Source organism: Rhinoderma darwinii, chromosome 8 (genome assembly GCF_050947455.1).
Source record: "Rhinoderma darwinii isolate aRhiDar2 chromosome 8, aRhiDar2.hap1, whole genome shotgun sequence".
In the NCBI taxonomy this organism is placed as follows: domain Eukaryota; kingdom Metazoa; phylum Chordata; class Amphibia; order Anura; family Rhinodermatidae; genus Rhinoderma; species Rhinoderma darwinii.
This window is the reverse complement of record NC_134694.1, coordinates 15,515,891-15,538,353: the sequence shown is the minus strand read 5'-3', so window position 1 is coordinate 15,538,353 and position 22,463 is coordinate 15,515,891. Positions and strand designations below refer to the sequence as shown.

General features: G+C 41.1%; 1 protein-coding gene and 1 long non-coding RNA gene across 5 annotated transcripts in view; one reads left to right on the top strand and one right to left on the bottom strand.

Annotated features, from left to right (window-relative positions):
* The window catches only part of LOC142659291 (uncharacterized), an 86,490-nt gene that overhangs the window by 26,495 nt on the left and 37,532 nt on the right, over positions 1 to 22,463 (top strand). The window lies entirely within an intron of this gene.
* Positions 435 to 22,463, bottom strand: part of COL27A1 (collagen type XXVII alpha 1 chain) — a 274,259-nt gene continuing 252,230 nt past the window's right edge. For all 3 annotated transcript variants that reach the window (XM_075835266.1, XM_075835267.1, XM_075835265.1), the window contains 10 exons: positions 19,523 to 19,576; positions 15,188 to 15,223; positions 15,056 to 15,073; positions 14,747 to 14,782; positions 9,885 to 9,911; positions 9,112 to 9,165; positions 6,817 to 6,985; positions 6,628 to 6,737; positions 5,261 to 5,476; positions 435 to 2,832 (listed from right to left, as the gene is read on the bottom strand). In XM_075835266.1, coding sequence (XP_075691381.1) covers positions 2,686 to 2,832; positions 5,261 to 5,476; positions 6,628 to 6,737; positions 6,817 to 6,985; positions 9,112 to 9,165; positions 9,885 to 9,911; positions 14,747 to 14,782; positions 15,056 to 15,073; positions 15,188 to 15,223; positions 19,523 to 19,576 — 867 coding nt within the window. In that variant the 3' untranslated portion in view covers positions 435 to 2,685. The remainder of the gene's footprint in view (positions 2,833 to 5,260; positions 5,477 to 6,627; positions 6,738 to 6,816; positions 6,986 to 9,111; positions 9,166 to 9,884; positions 9,912 to 14,746; positions 14,783 to 15,055; positions 15,074 to 15,187; positions 15,224 to 19,522; positions 19,577 to 22,463) is intronic.

Genomic DNA, 22,463 nt, shown 5'->3' with positions numbered 1-22,463 from the left:
AACTGCATGATTTCATATTCTGTAAATAATTAAGAAAATAAATAAAAACTGGACAACCCCTTGTAAGTGCTACCTCTACACCCCCTAGGGCTAGCCCCCTGAATTTGGGAGTCTAATTTCCCATCTTAGATGGCACTCACTTGTAGTTGTCAGTGCCCACATCTTCTGGCCTCCTGATTAGCACTTTGGGTGCAACTGTACTGTAAAATTCCCCAGTCGTTCAATTCCCATAGGACACTGTACAGATACCAGTAAAATCCACCTGTCCTATGTTCGATATTACAGGACAGGATAGCATACAAAATATAGGATGGGACTGATCAAGACACCAGTCGTTACAGGAGCTGAGGGTGAAAAGCCACACGTCTACACTCGCGGTCTGGAAGGCTTATTACATAATAAATAATAACACATCAGATCCTTCTGCGCCGCCTCATTCTGAAATGTTTATTTTTTGTTGTGTTTTTTTTTTCTTTACAACAATGTGAATGTGAATAAAATTTCAACACCTTGAACCAGGTTAACGACAATGGGGCTGAAAGTTACTATAGGACAAAAAAAACGATTTGTGTAGAAGACCAAGTATACTTGCACCTGAAAGGAAACTAAATAGAAGGATTAAGGGCCCCACAATCATATGTTGAGGTATTTAGAAGAATCTCACTTTTATGGAATTTGTTGACAGAGGAGGAAGAAAACAAAAAACAAAAACAAAAGATACAAAATTATAAAGTTGTTCACAAAAAAATAGACGTTTCTAAACATAGAACATGATATTCTCAGTACAGTACAGCCTAGATTACAATATAATATAGAACACAACAGATACATAATCATCTTTAGCTCCAAATTTACACATAGAAACTAACTACAGAATGTACTCCAAAGCCAGTTGGGTCTCAAAGCAACATGAATCTCTTTAAACAAAGCAAAGAGAAAGAAAGGTGTAATGTCGGGAGGGATTATATAAAGTCTTTAAATTAAAATTAGTTTCTCCATTCCTGGTGTGAGATACCAGAGAGAAAATGCACGGGCAACATCAGCACTAAACATATGGCCAATTTGTTTGTTTAAAAAAAGAATTTAAAAATAAAAAATCATCCAGCTTTAAAAAGCAATTTATACAACCAAGCAGTGAAAAAGAAATCTACAAAGATCTATGAATAAAAATTACTTTGGTACACATTTTACCAGAACGTAAGCCTACAAAAATATTCCCATAAAATATATAAACACAATTTAAATTAATTTTTTTCTTAATTTATCATTTATTTTAGTTTTTTTCTTTACCCCTTCATCCCTGAGTTACGTTATTTGCACATCACTGCAGGATTTAGGTTACCAAAATATAACATTAAAGGAATGAATGAGTCATGTGTACATGACTTTTCTGTTCTAGAGCTTGTTAGAGCATGGGGCAGATAAGGTATTGCAGTTGGATAACCAGTTAGGTTGTGGTGAAGTGGGATGATGGGAACAAGAAAGTGTCCACCGCATTGTAACATAATGTTTTGAAGCCTGTTTGCTCTCTACTTCCGAGTCTCCAGAGTTTTGGTTTCCATATCTTGCACTGATGAGAAGTTACCTGCCTTTATGGTAGGCATTCAAGTGTTATGGGTCTGGCATGGAACGGATTCTGCTAATATTATCATCATCATCATCATCATCATCATCGCAGAACGAGAATTCTGCCTGTTTATATGATTGTCTTCTGTTTTAAAAAGACAATTTCCACAGCTGGACAAAATGGGGCTTGGTTATGGTGCTCATAGTAATGTAAGTGTTCAGTGCTTTTTATTATATGATGGTAAGTAAACATTTGCAGTGTCAGCCTTTTGTAGAACAGACTACTTCCAGTAATGTAAGGGATTCCCAGAGATTAGACACTTCATACAAGAGCTGTCCACGTAATGTCTCTCAGGAGTGAAGGGGGGACTGTACAGCAGGAAGCCACTATTGCTTCCTTCCATTACAAAAAATAGAATACTAAAGCCGGGTGTCGTCCCACAGACGTGTGTGGAAAGGCATCAGCACCTTCGGAAATTTTAAATAGCTTCAAATAAAAATAATTAAAAAAAAGCTTCAAAGCACCAGAGATTTTCACAGTGGGGGTAACACCGGTCGCCTCGCACGTTGTTGAGCCAGTCACGTCTCTCTTCATAAAAGCTTTTTGTTTTCCTTGAGCCATTGCAGGAATGAAGGTGGGAGTTATATACTTTCTCTCATTAAATAACATTTATATTATTTATTTTTTACACTATTTTATATTGCACTTCACAATGCTTTCTGCCCGTTATTACCCATAACGCTCTTCTGTTACCAGCTCCCTGGCAGAAGGGGAGGATAACGTTAAAACTTTTACTTTTTGTTTGATTTGTTGTCTCTCAGGTGGGTGACTGGTAACCCGCGTATCTTCCATATTCCTTTTGGCTGACGCCCCTTTCCAGTGAGTGTCAGCTCTAGGGACAATGAGTGTTTCTGGTCTCCTCAAAAACCATTGTACAGCAGGGTGGAGGTCATGCTGGTATCCCCTCCATTTTCAGTTCTGCTCTCGAACAATGGATTGGGAGGGGGCGCAGGTAACGGAGATTAGCTCTACTATGTTTGCAAGTCATTTGGCACCTTTCATCCGCTCAGGATAAGAGAATATTCAGGGTCCAATGGATGCAGAACCAACATTACTTTTCACAAGAAACATACACTCCCCACTTCCAAGTGAACGTTCTTGCCAGGTGTGGATGGAGGGAAATTTAACACATCAATTATTGGCAACTGTATTGGGTCTTGTGTCCGAAAAGTAAAGATGGTTTGATGCCAACGTCCATCTTGTAACTGCAAAGGCAAATACACGATTAAACAATTTAGATGTTCAAAGCATTGTCATTTTTTACACAGTACATCGCTTGTCATTGTTGTTGCAGCCAGAATAGAGCAAAGCTGCAAAAATGCGTCATTCTCGGCTCAGGATTGACCTGAAGAGGCCTTATGACTTGCAGTGAAATATTTTTGCACTTTAAAGGCTATGTAAACCTTTAAACACTTTGTTTTATTTAAAAAATTTATTAAAAAAATGCATCATGGTGTTCTAAGCAACTTTTTAATTTATTTTTATTAAAAACGTTTTTGTTTTCTTTTACTTTTTTAGATACAGCTTTTATGAATCCTGGATACTTAGAAGCTGTATCTTGCACTCAAACCCGAATCAGTCAGGTCAGCGGGACTGATGGCTTTCGGGTCTCTTACTTTCCTGCCCCATACAAGATATAATCAGGAAAACTCTCCCAATTCTGTAGGCCCCATGCACACGAACGTAAAAACGCCCGTAATTATGGCACGTTTTTACGGGCCCATGGACTTCTATTGGCCACGGGTACCTCCCCGTATTCTTACGGGAAGGTGCCCGTGCCATTGAAAAATATAGAACATGTCCTATTTCAGGCCGAAATTACGGCACGGGCAGGTCCATAGAAGTCTATGGGGCTCCCGTAATTACGGGTGACTACGTGTGTGCACCTGTAATTACGGGAGCGTTGCTAGGCGACATCAGGGGATAGTCACTGTCCAGGGTGCTGAAAGAGTTAAACGATCGGCAGTAACTCTTTTAGCACCCTGGACAGAAACTACCGATCACAATATAGATCAGCCTGTAAAAAAAAAAAAAAAAAGACGTTCATACTTACCCAGAACTCCCTGCTTCTTCCTACAGTCCGGCCTCCTGGGATGACGTTTCAGCCCATGTGACCGCTGCAGCGGTCTCATGGACTGCCGCGTTATCCAGGGAGGTCGGAGTGGATGTCAAGAGAGGGACGCGTCACCAAGACAACGGCCGGGTAAGTATGAATTTCTTTTACTTTTACTGCGGAAAGGGCTGTCTCTTCTCTCTATCCTGCACTGATAGAGAGAAGGGGCTGCCGATTAGTGAAGTGCAATTTTGCAGCGAATATGTGCCCGTAAATACGGGTGGAATACTGGTGACACCGGACCCGTATTTACGGGCACGGGTCGAATACGTGTGACCAAGGACCCGTATTTACGGGAGGAAAAAAATAGGTTCGTGTGCATGAGGTTAGTGTGTTACAGACCCTTTTTTATTTATGAACCATGGCAACCATAAAACAAAGCAATAAATGGAAGGTAAATGATTTTAAATCTAAAACAACTTTGTTTAGGTGTTATTACTATGTAACTAGGAGCACAAGTTCATTTATTTTTAAACAGCAAAGTTTGTGAACTTGACTACGCCTAAACCAGTAAACCTGGCAGTTTTCATAGATGGGAACAAAGTAAAGTCATTTTATTTTCAATATCCGTGCATACGATCAATTTAGAAGTCTATAAAAGAAAGTGAAAAGCAAATAACACTGGTAAAGGCTAGATCTAACTAAAGCAAAATTAGGAAAAACAGGAGCACTTACTATATTTTTATAAGTGAAGCTCTGCTGTTTAATGGAGTTTACACATAAAGAACTGAGAGCCCAGTGCTTAGCTGCAGTAAAACGCTATAGATACTCAAAGCAGATATCTAGTTAAGTCACCAGCTAGGAACCGCTACAGTTCAGTGTGGTGTGGATTTTGGTTCTGGAAAACGACCAGCATCCATTGAAAACCATGTGCTCAATGCTGTTTTCACAAAGCTTAATGGGGTTTTCCTGTCTCAGAAAGTGATGGCATATCAATAGGATATGCCAGGACGTCCCGATCGGTGGGGGTCCCATTGTTTGGACACGCACCGATCCTGACAATTAAGGGGCAGCAATGCTAAACTAGCGAATGGGGTTCTGCTTCAGTTCCCTAGACCGTTGGAGGCGGAGAATGTCACGGTGCAGGGAAAAACGGAAGGCGCTGCAGCGCTAGCCCCTTAGTGGGAACCACTCCAACTAGAAAAAATTGGCATACACTAGTGATATGCCATCTCTTTGTGGAAGAGGACATTTTCACATGACAATAATGTTGTGGCAGGAAGCTGTATGATTACTGCATCGCAAAAACGTGTTTTTGCCTTAAGTGCAGTTTTGAATACAATCGGTTCCCATTTATAATTATAGGAAAATGTTCTAATAACTCCTATTCAAAAGGCCAATTGAAATAAATCTGTGATAAATACTACATGTAAACACATGCGTTTTTTTGGGCGTGGCGCTTTGCCACAACATTATTGCTGCATGTGGATCCCTCACAATCCAGGTAGTGTCAGAGAAAATTGCAATATGAAACTGGACAACAACATTCTGCACTAAGATTTAGTAGTCTGGATTCTTACCCTGCAATCATCCACAGTAACCTCTGGCTGAAATTGGCCTCCTGCTTCAAATATCTGTCCATTCCAGGCCTTGAATCGCACAGCATTCTGGGAGGGTTTGTCTGATGAGATGCCCCACACAGGGACATTCAGGCAGTGGACTGTTATGTGCTGTACTGCTTCCGAACTCAAGAGGTGAAGAAAATTCATTTGAACTCTGCCAACATCAAACGACAACTGCAAATAGAAAGGATGGACGGCTTTAGTGAGGAGGATGGGAGGGAAATGTGTGATTCCTTATCATAGTCTGCTTGTCCTAGTGTTAGCATAAAGAACACTATTGCTGCTAGCAACTATCTATGGAAGAGAAGATTGTTTCATGGTCTTTATGGTTTTAGTCAGCTGTATGTGTTATGGCAATAGCAATGAAGCGAGCTAATGGAACTAAAAGCATTCAATAGCCTCAGAAAATATTCTTGAAGAGGAGGTGAGAGTGAGCATATAGCAGTATCCTTCTGCCACACAATAGCAAAGATGGCAGTGTGTATACTAGTCCTTCTCAATGAATTAGAATATCATCAAAAAGGTAATTTTATTTCAGTAATTCAATTCAAAAAGTGAAACTCACATTCTACAGATTCATTACACACAGTGATCTATTTCCAGCACTTTTTTCTTTTAATGTTGATGATTATGGTAACCATTAATGAAAACCCAAAATTTAGTGTCTCGGAAAATTAGAATATTATATAAGTCCAATTTCAAAAAATTATTTTTAATACCGAAATGTAGGCCTACTGAAAAATATGTACAGTATATGCCCTCAATACTTGGTCGGGGCTCTTTTATCATGAATTACTGCATCAATGCGGCGTGGCATGAAGGCGATTGGTCTGTGGCACTGCTGAGGTGTTATGGAAGCCCAGGTTGCTTTGATAGTGGCCTTCAGCTCGTCTGTATTGTTGGGTCTGGTGTCTCATCTTGACAATACCCTATAGATTCTCTATGGGGTTTAGGTCAGGCGAGTTTGCTGACCAATCAAGCGCAGTGATACTGTGGTTATTAGTAATGAATCTATATAATAGGAGTTTCACTCTTTGAATTGAATTACTAAACTTCACTTTTTGATGCTATTCTAATTTTATTGAGTAGTACTAGTACATACACATTGCTCTGTTAGTGGTGTAATCCTGCCAATCTAGTCTCCAGCAGTACAGTATAGCTGGCATTCAATCATATAACCTCACCCTCTAGTGATAATGGAATTACCCCTTCTAATAACCTATATGCACGTCATGTATGTATACAAATAAGGTGCCTGTTGATTATTCCTAAATTTTAGTTCCATTTTGCACAATTGTTTTTGTAGTTGTTTAACGTAGGTTTACCTTGGATGTAGTGACAGGCCTAAGACACGTATGACCACCATGTGTAAAGTTACAGGTGACTTCAATGGTATCAGAAGAACAGCCAACATTGGGATCAATCCAATAAGTGCCTGCAAAGAAAGTCCAGGGTCATGAGGGTATGTTTGTGACTAGATGGTGGTAGAATTATTTTTTTTATCATTTGCTTACCATCTCCCATCTTTTGTTGACAATTCATCAGATCTCTGCAGATTCGGGCAGGGTTGTCTTTAGTGCCCAATGGATTTTTTATACTTTGGATGAGGCTACTGAGGTAGTGTAGAGTCTTAAAAATTTCTCCCCCATGTTCCACAAACATAAAGTCCGTACTCCGGTAGGACTGCACAATAATAATAATACAAAACAATAACGTGTTATAGCTTGGTTTGCCATTAGAATGGGATTAAGGACCGAACTAGTGTTAAAAATTCCACCATGTAGTTTTGTTAAAAAAAAAAATATTTCACCCTAAAGTCCTTGTACTATCCTCTTCTGTCAATTGTAATTCAGCCATTGTGTTACATACCACTGGTAAGGCCCCATGCACACGACCGTGCCCGTAAATACGGGCACGCCTGGCAGTCCGCATTTACAGGCTGTGCTCCCACTATAAAGTATGGGAGCATGGACTGTAAAATAAAAAAATAGGACGTCCTATTTTTTACGGAAGGTTTTAATGGCACAGACACACCTTCCCATAAATATACGGGAAGGTGTCAGTCTGCCATAGAAGTGAATGGGTCCGCAATTACTGATTTTACGGTCTGGGGCATAATTACTGGCATTATTCAGACTCCTGAATAAAAAAATTATTCTGGAGCAATATGCACCAGTGTTGCTTTAACAAGGCAGACTTGACATGTCAGGAGTCTTGGTGAACAACCCACATGGGAGCTGTAATGGCGACCATACTGGTAGTCAACAAGATTTTCTGGCCACCAATATAACAAGGAAACAGAAATGTTTTATCTGCTCAGGAGACTATATACCTATTTGTTTTTGTTTTTCTTTGGAATCTAGACTGGATATGAAAATGAATGTGCTACTCTTACTGGAATATAAAACTGTACATATCTTAAATATGAAGTCTTAAATCACAAATTACATAGATGTTGATCACATTCATATATAAATGTGTAAGTGAAGAGACTCTTTAAAAGTTTTTTTCCCCCCACTAAAGTGTTTTGTAAGCCATCAATAAGGCCTTAAAACAATAAAACTCAAGATTGGTATGGGTTTTTGTTTAACTCACTGGGGGACATTGCCTCTCCCCATGGAAATGAATGGTCTGGCCTTCATTATTGATGGGGCTTTTTGTAGTACCATCTATTGATGCCCCTTCTTATGGTGTATCTTACAGTGCCCAAATAATATAACAATAGAGTACACAAATAATACTGCCCAACAGTTGCCTAAATGACACTGCCCAATAAAAAACCCAAGGGAATGTAGCGGAATTCAGTACAGCGGCCGTCCAATAGCTTTAGGCACAAGGGTGAAATTAGAGGTGCAAGCCCCATATGCCAAAGCCATCAGGGCCAGTAGGGACCAGCGATGTGTCTTGAGCACAGGTCCACCACTCTTAAAAGGGGCATTCCCATTTTGGTCTTCCCCATCCGGCCACTAAGTTACGAGGTAGCTCGGAGTGCGGAAACGGCTGAGCTATGCTGTTTCCGGAATTTCTATAGAAGTGAATGTGAGTTCCGGAAAAAGTGTAGCACAGTGAGCTACGCTGTTTCTATATAGCTTCTGGCTACCTTGTAACTCAGTGGGTGGACTCCAGCGACAGCGGAAAAAGGTTGGACAGGGGCCCCCATTCTAGAGATAGAGCAGGGACATGCATCTATTGGACATTTTATGGCATATCCTCTGGATATGCCATGAATGTCTGAGATGGAAATGACCCTTTTAAAGGTGGCCATAAATTTGAGTTACAGAGACTACCAAGTGAAAGAACTCGACGGTCTCTGTCACACTCATTCTTTCAATGGAGAGAGAATGAATTCACAGCCTACTGTCATTTAGCAGGCCGGACTAATTACAGCTTATTATTGAGACCCCAGCAGCTGAGCAATGCTTTATGAACGATCCTATCGATGATTTACAAACATTTAGGGCTTGTCCACACACAATGGAATTGCTGCAGAAAATTTCTGCAGCAATTCCATTGAAAAACGCAGGCTTTCCGCTGCGGCAAACACGCACCACTTCCTGCGTTTTTTGCGGCAGAAAATGGTGCGTATTTTGCTGCGTTTTTCATAATGGAAGGAGATGGTAACATCTCCTCTGAAAAACGCAGCAGTTCTGGCCACTTTCCGCAGCAGGAATGGACATGCTGCGGTCCGAAAAAAATGCACCGCAGGTAAATTTCTGCTCTGAATTCCGCAGCGTGTGGACGAGCCCTTTGGGGGAAAAAGCACTTTAGTGTTTATATTGTCAGTCAACAATTAAGAAATATGCAAGTACCGGTCCACTGGAGTCCATTAGGGCTTGGTAAGATTCACCGAGGTCTTCTATCCTCTGAAAGTGGAAATATAGGAAAATATTAAACAAATACAGTTTAACTCCTCCTACTAAGTCTATAATGTAACTTGCGTTGTTGGAGGCCTGTATTTAAAACCATAATAAGTGAGGCAGTTACTGAGTGTTATAATACTAAACATTTTTAATGGGGTATTCTAATCTTATAAAGTGATGGCATATCACTGGGATATGCCATTTATTATAGTGTGTGACTTTCGGGACCCCCAGCAATACTGAGAATTAAGGGGCCGCAGCGCTGCTTCCATGCAGGACCCCCTCCATGATGCAGGAACCCCTCTATGAATCAGCTCGCTCTAGAGGACTCTGCACAACCAGGTATCATATGGTTGCCCACTGACTGTTGCTGTGTAATACTAAATTCCTCCAACCAAATACAGATGTGCCAGCACCTTTCCCGGTGATCAGATCACTGTCAGGAATTTTATCCTGGGTGAACATCCCATTGCCTTCAACGCACTTGACGTGACTATCACAGGGTAATCTTACAATGTGAGATTACATAGTGGGGACAACCCAAAGCAGTGTGGCAGCACAGCTTAGTTTTGCATTATGTCTCAGTTGGCATTAGCAGGGCAAAAGTTACTGCCTAGTTTAAAGGAACATTAACAAAGATGTTACTAATAATCACTAAGTACTACGAGCCTCTCTGTCCTTGGGGTTAACAGTTTAAATTGTTTAAAATTGAAATGACTTACAAACGAGTCCAAGAACACAGATGGCCCCTGAAATAGATGGGGAAAAATTATTTCTTATATTCAGACATCACATTAAACAGTCTTGCAAGTGTTAGTTGTGCTTTCCATAGTATTCCCATGCAGTTTATATGCTGGTAATTCCAGATCATTGATCTATATGATAGATCTATTATGATGAGGAGCTGTGTCTTACAAGGTCGAAAAAGGTTGTTTTTTTTTAATTAATGTTCATATCCACTCCCATCTGGGACGATTGTTCAGCAAATATCTGTATTATTAGTGCATCGCTTTTGTTCTGGTGATAATAGGTGTAATAGTGCAAGAAGAAAAATAATACTTCAACTGCTCGCTAACCAAGGGCATTCGACTTGGGGGTTATTTATTCATGATACGGTGGTGCAGCTCTTCAGACGGATTTTCCGCTGCGGAAAGCAGCGGTAGGAAAAAATCCAAAACGTTCATACCTACCATGGCCGGTGTCATGGTGCCGTCCAGTCTCCCTGGATGACGCCGCAGCCAATGTCACCGCTGAAGCGATCACATAGGATGAAACATCATCCCAGGAGTCTGGACTAGAAGTATAAGTATGTGTAGGAAACAATTTAAATTCATACTGAGTTGCGTTTTTTTGCGTCAGAATCGCTGCAAAATTCAATTGGGAAAACCCGCAACAGAAAAGCAACGAGAACGCAGCATAAATTGACATGCTGCGGATTTAAATTCCGCACTACAGGTCAATGTATTAACATTTTCTCTGCGTTTTTTTTTCCGCAGCATGGGCATGATTTTCAAAAACTTATCTACTTTGCTGCTACTGCCAATGCAGCGGAATTTCAGCAACAGAATTCTGTGCGGAAATTCCGCAGCGTTTACACTACGTGGAAACCCTGGCCGTAGGCTGGTGCTTTTGTTTCCAAAGGCTATTTTTACAGTGGGCAGTTCAGTTGTGAAGTGGCTTTGAGGGCTTTATATATTAAACCCTGAATAAGTTACCCCATTTTAAAAACTTCACCCCTCAAAGTATTCAAAACAGCATTTAGAAAGTTTCTTAACCTTTTAGATGTTTCACATTTATTGCCCAGATTCTGCAGTTTTTAGAAATGTCCCACATGTGGCCCTAGTGTGCTACTGGACTCAAACACAGGCCTCCGAAGCAAAGGAGCACCTAGTGGATCTTGGGGCCTCCTTTTTATTAGAAAATATTTTAGGCACCAGGTCAGGTTTGAAGGGCTCTTGCGGTGCCAAAACAGTGGAAATCCCCCAAAAGTGACACCATTTGGGAAACTAGACCCCTCAAGAAAATTACCTAGGGGTATAGTGAGCATTTTAACCCCACAAGTTTATCGCAGAAATTATTGGAAGTAGGCAGTGAAAATTAAAATCTACATTCTTTCAAAGAAAATGTAGGTTTAGCTCATTTTTTCTCATTTCCACAGGGACTAAAGGAGAAGTAGTACCGCCACATTTGTAAAGCAATTTCTCCCAATTAAAACAACACCCCACATGTAGTCCTAAATGGCTGTTTGGAGCTCAAATTTAGCAGGGATGGTTTGCAGAGACCATTTTCACGTTTGCAAAGCCCCCGAAGGGATAAAACCGTGGAAACCCCCCACAAGTGACCCCATTTTGGAAACTACACCCCTCAAGGTATTCACCTAGGGTTGTAGCGAGCATCTTAACCCCGCAGGTGTTTTGCAGAAATTAGTGTGCACTCGATGTTGCAGAGTGAAATTTTTTTATTTTTTCCATAGATATGCCAATATGTGGTGCCCATTTTATTATGCTGTGTTTCCCGGTTTTAGAAACGCCCTACATGTGGCCCTAATCTTTTGCCTGGACTATCGACAGGGCTCAGGAGTGCGAGCGTACCATGCAAAATTGAGGCCTGATTTGGCGATTTACATAGTATTGGTTCCTAATTGCAAAGGCTCTGATGTGAAATAATAAAAGAAACCGCTGAGAAATGACCCCATTTTGGAAACGTCACCCCTCAAGGCATTTATTAAGGGGTGTAGTGAGCATTTTCACCCCACAGGTCTTTTCCATAAATGATTGCGCTGCGGATGGTGCACAGTAAAAATTTTCATTTTTCCCTAGATGTGACATTTCAGTGGGAAATATGTAGTGCCACTGGAGACACACACCCCAAAAATGGTTAAAAGGATTCTCCCAGGTATGGCGATGCCATATATGTGGAAGTAAACTGCTGTTTGGGCACGCTGTAGGGCTCAGAAGGGAAGGAGCGCCATTTAGCTTTTGGAGCGTGGATTTTGCTTGGTAGTAGTTTTGTTTGTAGTTTTAGTGGTATTTCAGTTTATAATGTGGTGGCATATGTAAGCTGGGCAGAGTATATTAAGGGCATAGTCAGATGGTATAATAATGGGGTAAACAATAAATATTTGTTAAGCTGCGAAGCAATCATTTCTGCACAGGCCGGAGTTCCACTGATAAATGGTGTCCTTACTTATCTCCCATTTGGTCCACACTCCGCACCTTTGCAGTTTGAGGAATTTTGCTGGGAAGTGTTGTCCTTGTCCTGGTGTAATACGGGCACCCTTGCTTCCAGCAGATATATTTGAGTCCTCCCCTTCCTGGTTCCCCAATTTTAGGGCCTTGAAAAATCGCCACTTGAGACATAAGAAATGTTCCCCTCGGGACTGCACAACTGCATATTTTTCTTTCCTGACTTATTGGAGCCTTAAAGGGAACCTGTCACCAGCATGTCGCCTATTAAACCAGCAATACCTGGTGGTAGTGGGTGAAAAATCATTTCTATATAACCTATAATTGTCTTCTTAGTCGGCTCTGTAGCTTTAGTAGTCAGTTTTTTAGTGTTCCCACGCCGTATGCTAATGAGCATAAGAGTCAAATCTTCGTTTGAAGAGAGTCAAATCTTCGTTTGAAGAGAGTCAAATCTTCGTTTGAAGAGAGTCAAATCTTCGTTTGAAGAGAGTCAAATCTTCGTTTGAAGAGAGTCAAATCTTCGTTTGAAGAGAGTCAAATCTTCGTTTGAAGAGAGTCAAATCTTCGTTTGAAGAGAGTCAAATCTTCGTTTGAAGAGAGTCAAATCTTCGTTTGAAGAGAGTCAAATCTTCGTTTGAAGAGAGTCAAATCTTCGTTTGAAGAGAGTCAAATCTTCGTTTGAAGAGAGTCAAATCTTCGTTTGAAGAGAGTCAAATCTTCGTTTGAAGAGAGTCAAATCTTCGTTTGAAGAGTGTCAAATCTTCGTTTGAAGAGTGTCAAATCTTCGTTTGAAGAGAGTCAAATCTTCGTTTGAAGAGAGTCAAATCTTCGTTTGAAGAGAGTCAAATCTTCGTTTGAAGAGAGTCAAATCTTCGTTTGAAGAGAGTCAAATCTTCGTTTGAAGAGAGTCAAATCTTCGTTTGAAGAGAGTCAAATCTTCGTTTGAAGAGAGTCAAATCTTCGTTTGAAGAGAGTCAAATCTTCGTTTGAAGAGAGTCAAATCTTCGTTTGAAGAGAGTCAAATCTTCGTTTGAAGAGAGTCAAATCTTCGTTTGAAGAGAGTCAAATCTTCGTTTGAAGAGAGTCAAATCTTCGTTTGAAGAGAGTCAAATCTTCGTTTGAAGAGAGTCAAATCTTCGTTTGAAGAGAGTCAAATCTTCGTTTGAAGAGAGTCAAATCTTCGTTTGAAGAGAGTCAAATCTTCGTTTGAAGAGAGTCAAATCTTCGTTTGAAGAGAGTCAAATCTTCGTTTGAAGAGAGTCAAATCTTCGTTTGAAGAGAGTCAAATCTTCGTTTGAAGAGTCAAATCTTCGTTTGAAGAGTCAAATCTTCGTTTGAAGAGTCAAATCTTCGTTTGAAGAGTCAAATCTTCGTTTGAAGAGTCAAATCTTCGTTTGAAGAGTCAAATCTTCGTTTGAAGAGTCAAATCTTCGTTTGAAGAGTCAAATCTTCGTTTGAAGAGTCAAATCTTCGTTTGAAGAGTCAAATCTTCGTTTGAAGAGAGTCAAATCTTCGTTTGAAGAGAGTCAAATCTTCGTTTGAAGAGAGTCAAATCTTCGTTTGAAGAGAGTCAAATCTTCGTTTGAAGAGAGTCAAATCTTCGTTTGAAGAGAGTCAAATCTTCGTTTGAAGAGTCAAATCTTCGTTTGAAGAGTCAAATCTTCGTTTGAAGAGTCAAATCTTCGTTTGAAGAGTCAAATCTTCGTTTGAAGAGTCAAATCTTCGTTTGAAGAGAGTCAAATCTTCGTTTGAAGAGAGTCAAATCTTCGTTTGAAGAGAGTCAAATCTTCGTTTGAAGAGAGTCAAATCTTCGTTTGAAGAGAGTCAAATCTTCGTTTGAAGAGAGTCAAATCTTCGTTTGAAGAGAGTCAAATCTTCGTTTGAAGAGAGTCAAATCTTCGTTTGAAGAGAGTCAAATCTTCGTTTGAAGAGAGTCAAATCTTCGTTTGAAGAGAGTCAAATCTTCGTTTGAAGAGAGTCAAATCTTCGTTTGAAGAGAGTCAAATCTTCGTTTGAAGAGAGTCAAATCTTCATTCCTCAAGTCTCCGCCTCCTTACTTTTGATTGACAGCTCCTCGCCACACAAAATCCTGAGCTTGCGCATTGATGTCCTATTCTGGTATGTGCGTACAACGGGACACTGGATTATTACGATAAAAGGCACAAAATGCTTGCAGATGAATTTCAAACTGAATTTTGAGGCCGAATTTCCTCCTGCAAAAAACTGTGTGAACCCAGCCTAAGTTCCCTGACATTATATTAAACTGTCCAGAACCAACTAGTATAGGAATGGATATTGTGAACCTATATTCACTAGTCGAACAATGCTACATCCAGACATAGCAATAAAACATGAAATCCATGTCCTATATAAGCACAATGATGCCTCCACTTACTTACCGGTGGTCCAGGCTTTCCACGTGGACCAGGAGGGCCCTACAAAAGAGAACAATGACAGAAATCACATGAATAATGAACCATTATCGCATGAATGGCAACTGCTGATGTGTTCAGGGGCGTAGCTGACGTAGTAGTCGCTACACATACATAAAGGCCCTGTACCACGTATGTCACAGTATTATAAATGGCATATAGTGGAGGGGGGGGTGGGTTACAGATTTTGCACTGGGCCCAGGAGCTTCAAGTTACACCTCACCATGTGTTTATGTATACTCACTCAGTTTTACAGATGGTTATATCTGGACTTACCCGAGGTCCAGGTAATCCCTGGATAAGAAAATGGAGAAAAAAAATTAACTATAAAAACCAAACAATATGGCTGCCTGAGGCTTTATGGGGAATTTTGCATCTGTTTATGACAAGAAAAAACCAAACACTTACTGTATCTCCTTGTGTTCCTTTGTCTCCTGTCGGACCCTAAAGAATATGAGACATTAGCGATTGGTGTAGTGGGGGACATAGTATCCGCACTCTGTACTCTATAGGTGTCTGCCATAACTGCCAATAATGGTGTGTGTGTGAGTATTCCTTCTGTGACCGATTCAATACACAGGAGAAAATATTCTACAGGCAATGCTTTCACCAAAGACAATATAGAGGAAACCAGATCCACAAGTTCGTCTATTCGTGTGAATTATTATTATTTTTTCTTTTACTTCTCAAAGTAGGATTTTTCCAGCTAAAAGCGGCCAAACTAATGTATACAAGCTCCAGACACAAGAAACACAACTCAAACTGGTTTTATTGTGCAGACCGGATTTTTAGGTTAATGTGCGTGGTTATATTAGCGTAAGGACAGACACTGTTCTAATGTGTTTACCCGATCATATGATTAGCTAGAGGCACACCTAAAACTCCCACAGCCCTGGTGCAGGTGAAGCCGCTACTTTACAGAGGAACTAAAGCCGACATTATACACACACAAATATATTTACTGGATGACGGAAGTGTGAATAAGTGACTCCAATCACCTCTTTCTCATCTTTTCTGTCTTGTATCAGGTGGCTGATTGAGGGTGATATGGGACCCTTAGGCTAGTCACACGTACGTGTCAGATTTCCGCGCGTTAAAAAAACTGCACGTAAATCTGTTAACGTAGGTGTCGCGTTATGCATTAGTGTGCTTTGCGAGTGGCATGCATTTTTCACGCACTCGTAAAGCACTTTTTTTTGTAATATAATTGATGCGTGGTTTTCACGTACCCATTGACTTCAAAGGGCGCATAGTCACGTGAAAAAGGACCAATATAGGACATGCAGTGAGTTTCGCGCAGCGGACTCTCGTTTAAAATCTAAAGTGAAAATTCACGCATTTGTGAATGGTCCCGTGTGCTGTGCGTGATTTCCAAGCACATCACACGAACGAGATTGACATTCGTGTGAATGGGCCCTTACAATCACTATAGCCACTATACATTTGGTTTTTGCAGTCCCTGCACTTAGCCCTTAGTCATAAGGTTTATGGTTTCCATTTGCCTTTCCGTTGATGGGTTCCTCCGACGGAAATGTCTGACGAAACCCATTAACGGAAACTGAACGGTAGAGATCAGAAATAGGCAATTCTTCCACGTCCTAAAATGGGGTGGACTGGTGATGCATTTTAAGTTAAGATGTGGTGATTTTTCCCTGTAGTTCTGCAATAAAAATCTGTAAAAAATGTGCAGTACAATGCCACGTGAATGGGGTTTTACAAAATCCCATTCACAGGTGGGGAAAAAAATAAAATAAAAATCCGCTCAGGTTTTAGGGCATGCTTTAGATTTTCAAATTCTCATCATGCCATATATGTATACCGACAGATTTAATGCCATGCAGATTTTACCATGGATCTGTGGCGATGTCCGCTGTGTCAGAACAAGCTGTAGTGATACTAGTTAGCAAAATCTTAGGCCTTATTTACACTAACGCGTTTAACGTCCGTGATACGCGCGTGAAAATCACGCGCGTCGCACGGGCCTGTTAGTGAATGGGACCGTTCAGACAGTCCGTGATTTTCACGCAGCGTATGTCCGCTACGTAAAACTCACGACATGTCCTATACCGTTTTTCGCGCATCACGCACACATTGAAGTCAATGGGTGTGTGAAAATCGCACACGGAAGCACTTCCGTGTGTCGCGCGTGATTCGCGCAACAGTAGATAAAGAAATGAAGGAAAAATAAAAGCACTTCCTTAATTTCTTTTTCTAAACAGCAAAACCGCGTGTCATAAGGATGGCATATGCGTGCAAATCACGCAGCCACGCACCATTCACTAATGACACATGGAAGTGCAACGCATGCAAAACGCACACGCTCGTGTGAATCCGGCCTTAGGGTAGGGCCACACGGAGCGGCCCTGACACGGTCGCAACGCGGCTAACAACCGCGCCGGCACAATGTTCGGTGTGACTGTCATACAGCCTGTTAGTGGCCGCATGTTAACGCGGGTAAACCGTCCCTTTTATCTGCAAAATCGTGTGGTCATGAATTAATACACCCTTTATGGCAGGACGATTTTGCAAATGACAACTTACTCCCTATTCATTCTCTATGGCAGCGCCGGAAAAAGCCGAAGACTGCACTCGGCTATCTCCGGCGCTCCCATAGGGAATGAATGGAGCGGCAGTGCGCATGCGCATGTAACCGGTATACTCCTTAACGTGGTGTTTGACAGCCGCTCCTACATAGTGCAGTGCGGTTGTTGGCCGCGTTGCGACAGTGTCAGGGCCGCTCCGTGTGGTCGTACCCTTAGATGTTGTTCACACAGTGCAGATTTGCTCTACATTGTGCAAGCCAAAACTAGGAACGGAACCGGAACAGGAGAAATATATGGGACGGTCTTATAGGTCTGCACTGCTGGATCCAATTCTGGTTTTGTTTTAAAAAATGCATGCAAAATCTGCACTGTGTGAGCAAGACCTTAAGGCCCTTTTATACAGGCTGATAGTCTGACCAGGTAAAGGAGCATGTCGATCGGTGCTGGTTTGCTTCATTAAAATGGAGTAATGAACACAATGTACAATCACGAATACCCATACATTTGCATCTTGTTGGCAGCACATCCTATTTACATAGGGAGATGTGCTGCCGACAAACGACCATTTATCTGGCTGTATAGGGCTGGGGCTAGACAAACCTTTTTTTTTTTGTAGAGCGATAAATCGCTGTCTCTAGGAATGCATTAAACTAGAGCTAATTAATTATCTCACTACAAAAATATGATAAATCGCTTTCCATAGAAATGCATGGAGTAGGTTGAAAATCTCTTAACAATCGCTCCAGACATTTGTGTAGCTCTGAAATCCCAGCAATTGTTAAAAAAAACAAAAAAAAAACTACTGAAAATATTTTCAAGCCACTCAATGTATTCCTATGGACAGCGATTTAGTGCTCACTACAAAACAAAAGACTAGGTTTAGCCCCAACCTAAAAGATCCGATCAGCCGACAAAAGAGTGTTTGCTCGTTTGTCGGCTGATCGCTGCCCTGTTGCACAGGGCAATGTTTGAGAATAAGCGCCAGGCCAACGATCGGGCTAACGAGCATTCGTACAATGTAAGGGTGGATTCACACGTGGCAGACTTTGTTACAGAAATTTCTGCGACTGACAATCTGTGCAATTAATCTGAAATGGCATTATTTCTGCAGCAGGTACATGGATTTCTGCAGGTTCCATTCTGATGATTGGTACTGATTTTCAGTTGTAAACAATTCTGCAACGAAATTTGCAGAGTGTGAATCCACCATTAAAAGCCCTTTAGTGGAAATACTGCGTATCCCTTCTTTTGTTCCCTTTTTATTTTTGGAAAATGGAAAAAGAATAAGTGATGCATTTTCTTTTTTTTTCTGGCAAAATTCCTTTCCACTATATTTGTAGTAATGTGAGTGAGCCTTTAACTCTTTTGCGTCACTAATATGCCTATTTACGTTGGGAAAGGGTTTTTCAAAACGACGCCTGCTCGAAAGCCGAGCAGGCGCGATGGTCGCCGGGTCTCTGATGTGTTGCACAGCAGGGACCCAGAGGCAATGTTTGCGATCAGAAAAATCTCTGATCGCAAGCATTTAACCCCTCAGATGCCGGTGTCAGATGTGACCACTGGCATCTGATGGGTTTTTACTGCCCCTTTAGCTTCAGTGTATTCCTATAGCAGCTGGGAGCCTTGTGAACGCTCCCAGCCCTGCTATAGGAAGACTGCTATTGAGACCTGCCTGTGGGTCTAAAAAAAAAAGTAAAAAAAAAATTCAAAAGAAAGTTTTTGAAAATATTACAAATCTGATGCTAAACTTCCATACGTGCTAAAATGGGAGGAGGACATGGGTTCCAGCCTTTCTCCCACACATTGGGACAGTGCTGTGATACGATAAGCAAAGGTAGCTGTCAGGTCTCCTTGGTTGAGACTTCCACAAAACTCCTGCATAGAGCATATTTTGTTCCAGCACTCTTCCACCCTATTTATCCTACGGTCCCTGCCGGCTGCTTTAGAAGCTGTGCGTCTGAGGGCACTATGTATCATACAAGCTGGTCCTGCCCCAATGTCACGGCCTTATGGACAGATGACTGTTCCTTAATCTCTGACGTATGTCCGTTTAGAGTACCGAAACCATTACCCATATGTTTGTTAGGGGCTATTCCATTTTGCATAGATTTTTCAGCTGATTTAGTCTATTCTTGTGGAATTGTTATAGTCTCTGCAGAAATATTCATGCTAAACCATATGTAACCAAAAATCAACTTACTGGGTTTCCAGGAGGCCCGACAATTCCAACTGGTCCAATAACTCCTTCATTGCCCTTGGGGGAAAAAAAATAAAATCTAATTAAACATGGAATGTAACAACAGAGTTTTAGGCCCTTTCACACAGTTTTTTGCAGGCAGAAAATTCTGCCTGGAAAAATCAGCTCCGGTCTTTTGAAGTGGTCTTGCACCACATGCGTTTTTTGCCGCGTTTTTTTTTTTACCTTTCTTCAACAGGCAAAGGAAAAACCGCGAGTTGTTTTTGTCAAAAAACGCCGTGAGCGTTTTTTTCTGCTCGTGGGAAAAAAACGCCTCCACCTCTTATTGAAATCAATGAGAGGCAATTTCAAGAGTTTTTTTTTGCTGCGGTTTCCGCAAAAACCGCATCAAGAAACTCTGTGTGAACAGGGCCTTAGAATGTTTGAAACTATACCTGAACGACACACGCATAAGCATTGTATGATTTGTATTCTGTTTAGCAGAGCTATAAATTTAGCAATGAATGAAAAAAGCAGGCCGTACGAGTAAGGGCCTGTTCACATCAGTGTTGGCTTTCCGTTCCGGGGTTCCGTTGGGTGAACCCCGCGACGGAAAGTCAAACTGAAACCACAGCTTCCATTTCAGTCACCATTGATCTCATGATGACGAAAACATTGCTAATGGTTTCTGTTCGTCACCATTCCGGCAGGTTTCCGGTTTTCTGACAGAATCAATAGCGCAGTCGACTCCGCTATTGATTCCGTCGGATTAATGGAAATCTGCCGGAATCAATGCTATCAATGGTGATGCAAACGGAAGCTAAGGTTTCCGTTGAGGGGTTCACCCGACAGAAACCTCAGACGGAACCCCTGAACGGAAAGCGAACGCTGATGTGAACCGGCCCTAATATATTGTAAATTTACCAGTAGTTTATTTCTAACGCTGCTTTTTAAGGTAAGGTCTTTAGTGTTTTTTTCATAGTTGTTTCACTGATCACCCTAAATTATGTTTTCAATTTTATTTTATGGGCTTAACGATTAAGGAGATTCCTAATATGCATATATTTTTAATGACCGTCAGATTTTCTGCAGATTTTGGATACAATTGTGGTTTGCCTCAAAAACGAGTGCAAAATCTGCAGCAAATCTACATTGTGGGAACAAAGCCTTAGTGTTCTATATTTCGTGTGCTTTTTTAACCTTTTTCTTGTTGTCCAACAGGGTGATTAAAATTTTTACATTGTATACTTGTGTATTTCAATGCATTACTGCTTGTACATGCACAGGCAACTGTTGGGCACCTAAACTTTTTGTAGGAACTTTATAAAATTGCTCAAATTCTAGCATATAGTCATTAAGATATAAAATCGCTAGCGGCTCACTTGACCGGAGCAATTTTTTAACAGATTTTCATGATGCTCAATTTCTATGGAAACCAATTTCAGGGAGACTTTTTTTTTTTGTAGTGAGTGATATAAAGTCTAGGTGTAGCCCTAGTCTAACAGGAATTCACAAAGGACAACCCTGGGGGCCTATGTTAGGCCCACAGCTGTCCCTTGAAGCCATCACCTCTGATGACGGCTAAGGATCCTCTTACACGGCCCGACGAGGGCTGTGTAAACGAGTGCCGATCAATGAGACAGCTCGTTGATCGGCGCTCATTTCCCAAGGAGCTATGTATAGGGACGAGCGCTTGTTACTATGATCGATAGTCCCCATACATCATGTCAGCAGCACGTCTCCCTGTTTACAAAATGGGATGTGCTGCAGACAATGATAATATTTTTAGGATGCGTAAAAGATAAAATCAGCCGATGATTGAGCTCGTTCAGCGGCTGATCGTTGCCCTGTTTACAAAGGACCGAGATCGGGAATGAGCGTTTGTCCAATAATTAACGCTGGGGCTGCTGATCAAGGATCAGAGGCAACCTTGTGATTAAGGGTATATTCACATGCAAAAGTAAAAACGGCTGTGAAATACGGAGGTTTTTTTCAAGGCAAAACAGCCTCTGATTTTCAGCCATTTTTAAAGCATCAAACGTATTTGATGCTTTTTTTGGAGCTGTTTTTCTATTGACACAATTTAAAAACGTCTCCAATAATGGCTCAAGAAGTGACATGCACTTCTTTTTACGGGGCATTTATTTGCGCGCCGTCTTTTCAAATGGCCGCGTAACAAAATGCCCCATCTGAACAAAATGCTGTTTTACCCATTGAAATCAATGGGCAGATGTTTGGAGGCGTTCAGCTTCCGTTTTTTTCTGGCGTTTTTCGAGGGGTTTACGCCCAAAAAAAAGTCTGAAAACACAGCGTGTTAACATATCCTAAAAGATAACATGCTGGCTACGTTTAGCCGCCACTAGAGGAAGCTTAGGACCTAGACCTAGACTTTTTTTTTTCTTTCTTGTAGCTCGAAAATCTCTTGCAAATCGCTCTAGTAAAGCAATTTCCTAGAGATTTCAGAGCTACACGCTTGTCTGGAACAATTTCGAAGAGATTTTCAAGCTACATAATGTATTCCTAAGAATAGCGATTTTATTGCAGCGAGATAAATAATCAGTGTGTAGCTCTAGTCTAATGCATTTTTATGGACAGCGAGAAATCGCTCACCACAAAAAAGTCATGCTCTAGCCTCAGCCTATGGGATATGCATCAAACTCAATAATAACACAGTATGCAGTAAGCTCCCTCTAGTGGTGACTGCAGGCAGCTAGTATGTTATGTTTTAAATCTATGCAGCAGATTTGCATCTCTGTATCAAAAAAGTGGAGCCTCGGCCACTGTAAATACATATATTATGACCTTACTCAGCACAGGATTTTCAATCTAAAGAAAGATATGATAAAAGTTGGACATTCACTTTGTGATGTCACTGATGTTTCAGACAGAAGGGATATTCCCTAGACAATAAATATTTAGGTGAAGAAGGGCACTGAATGCAGCAAAGTAATGCAAGAAAATAATT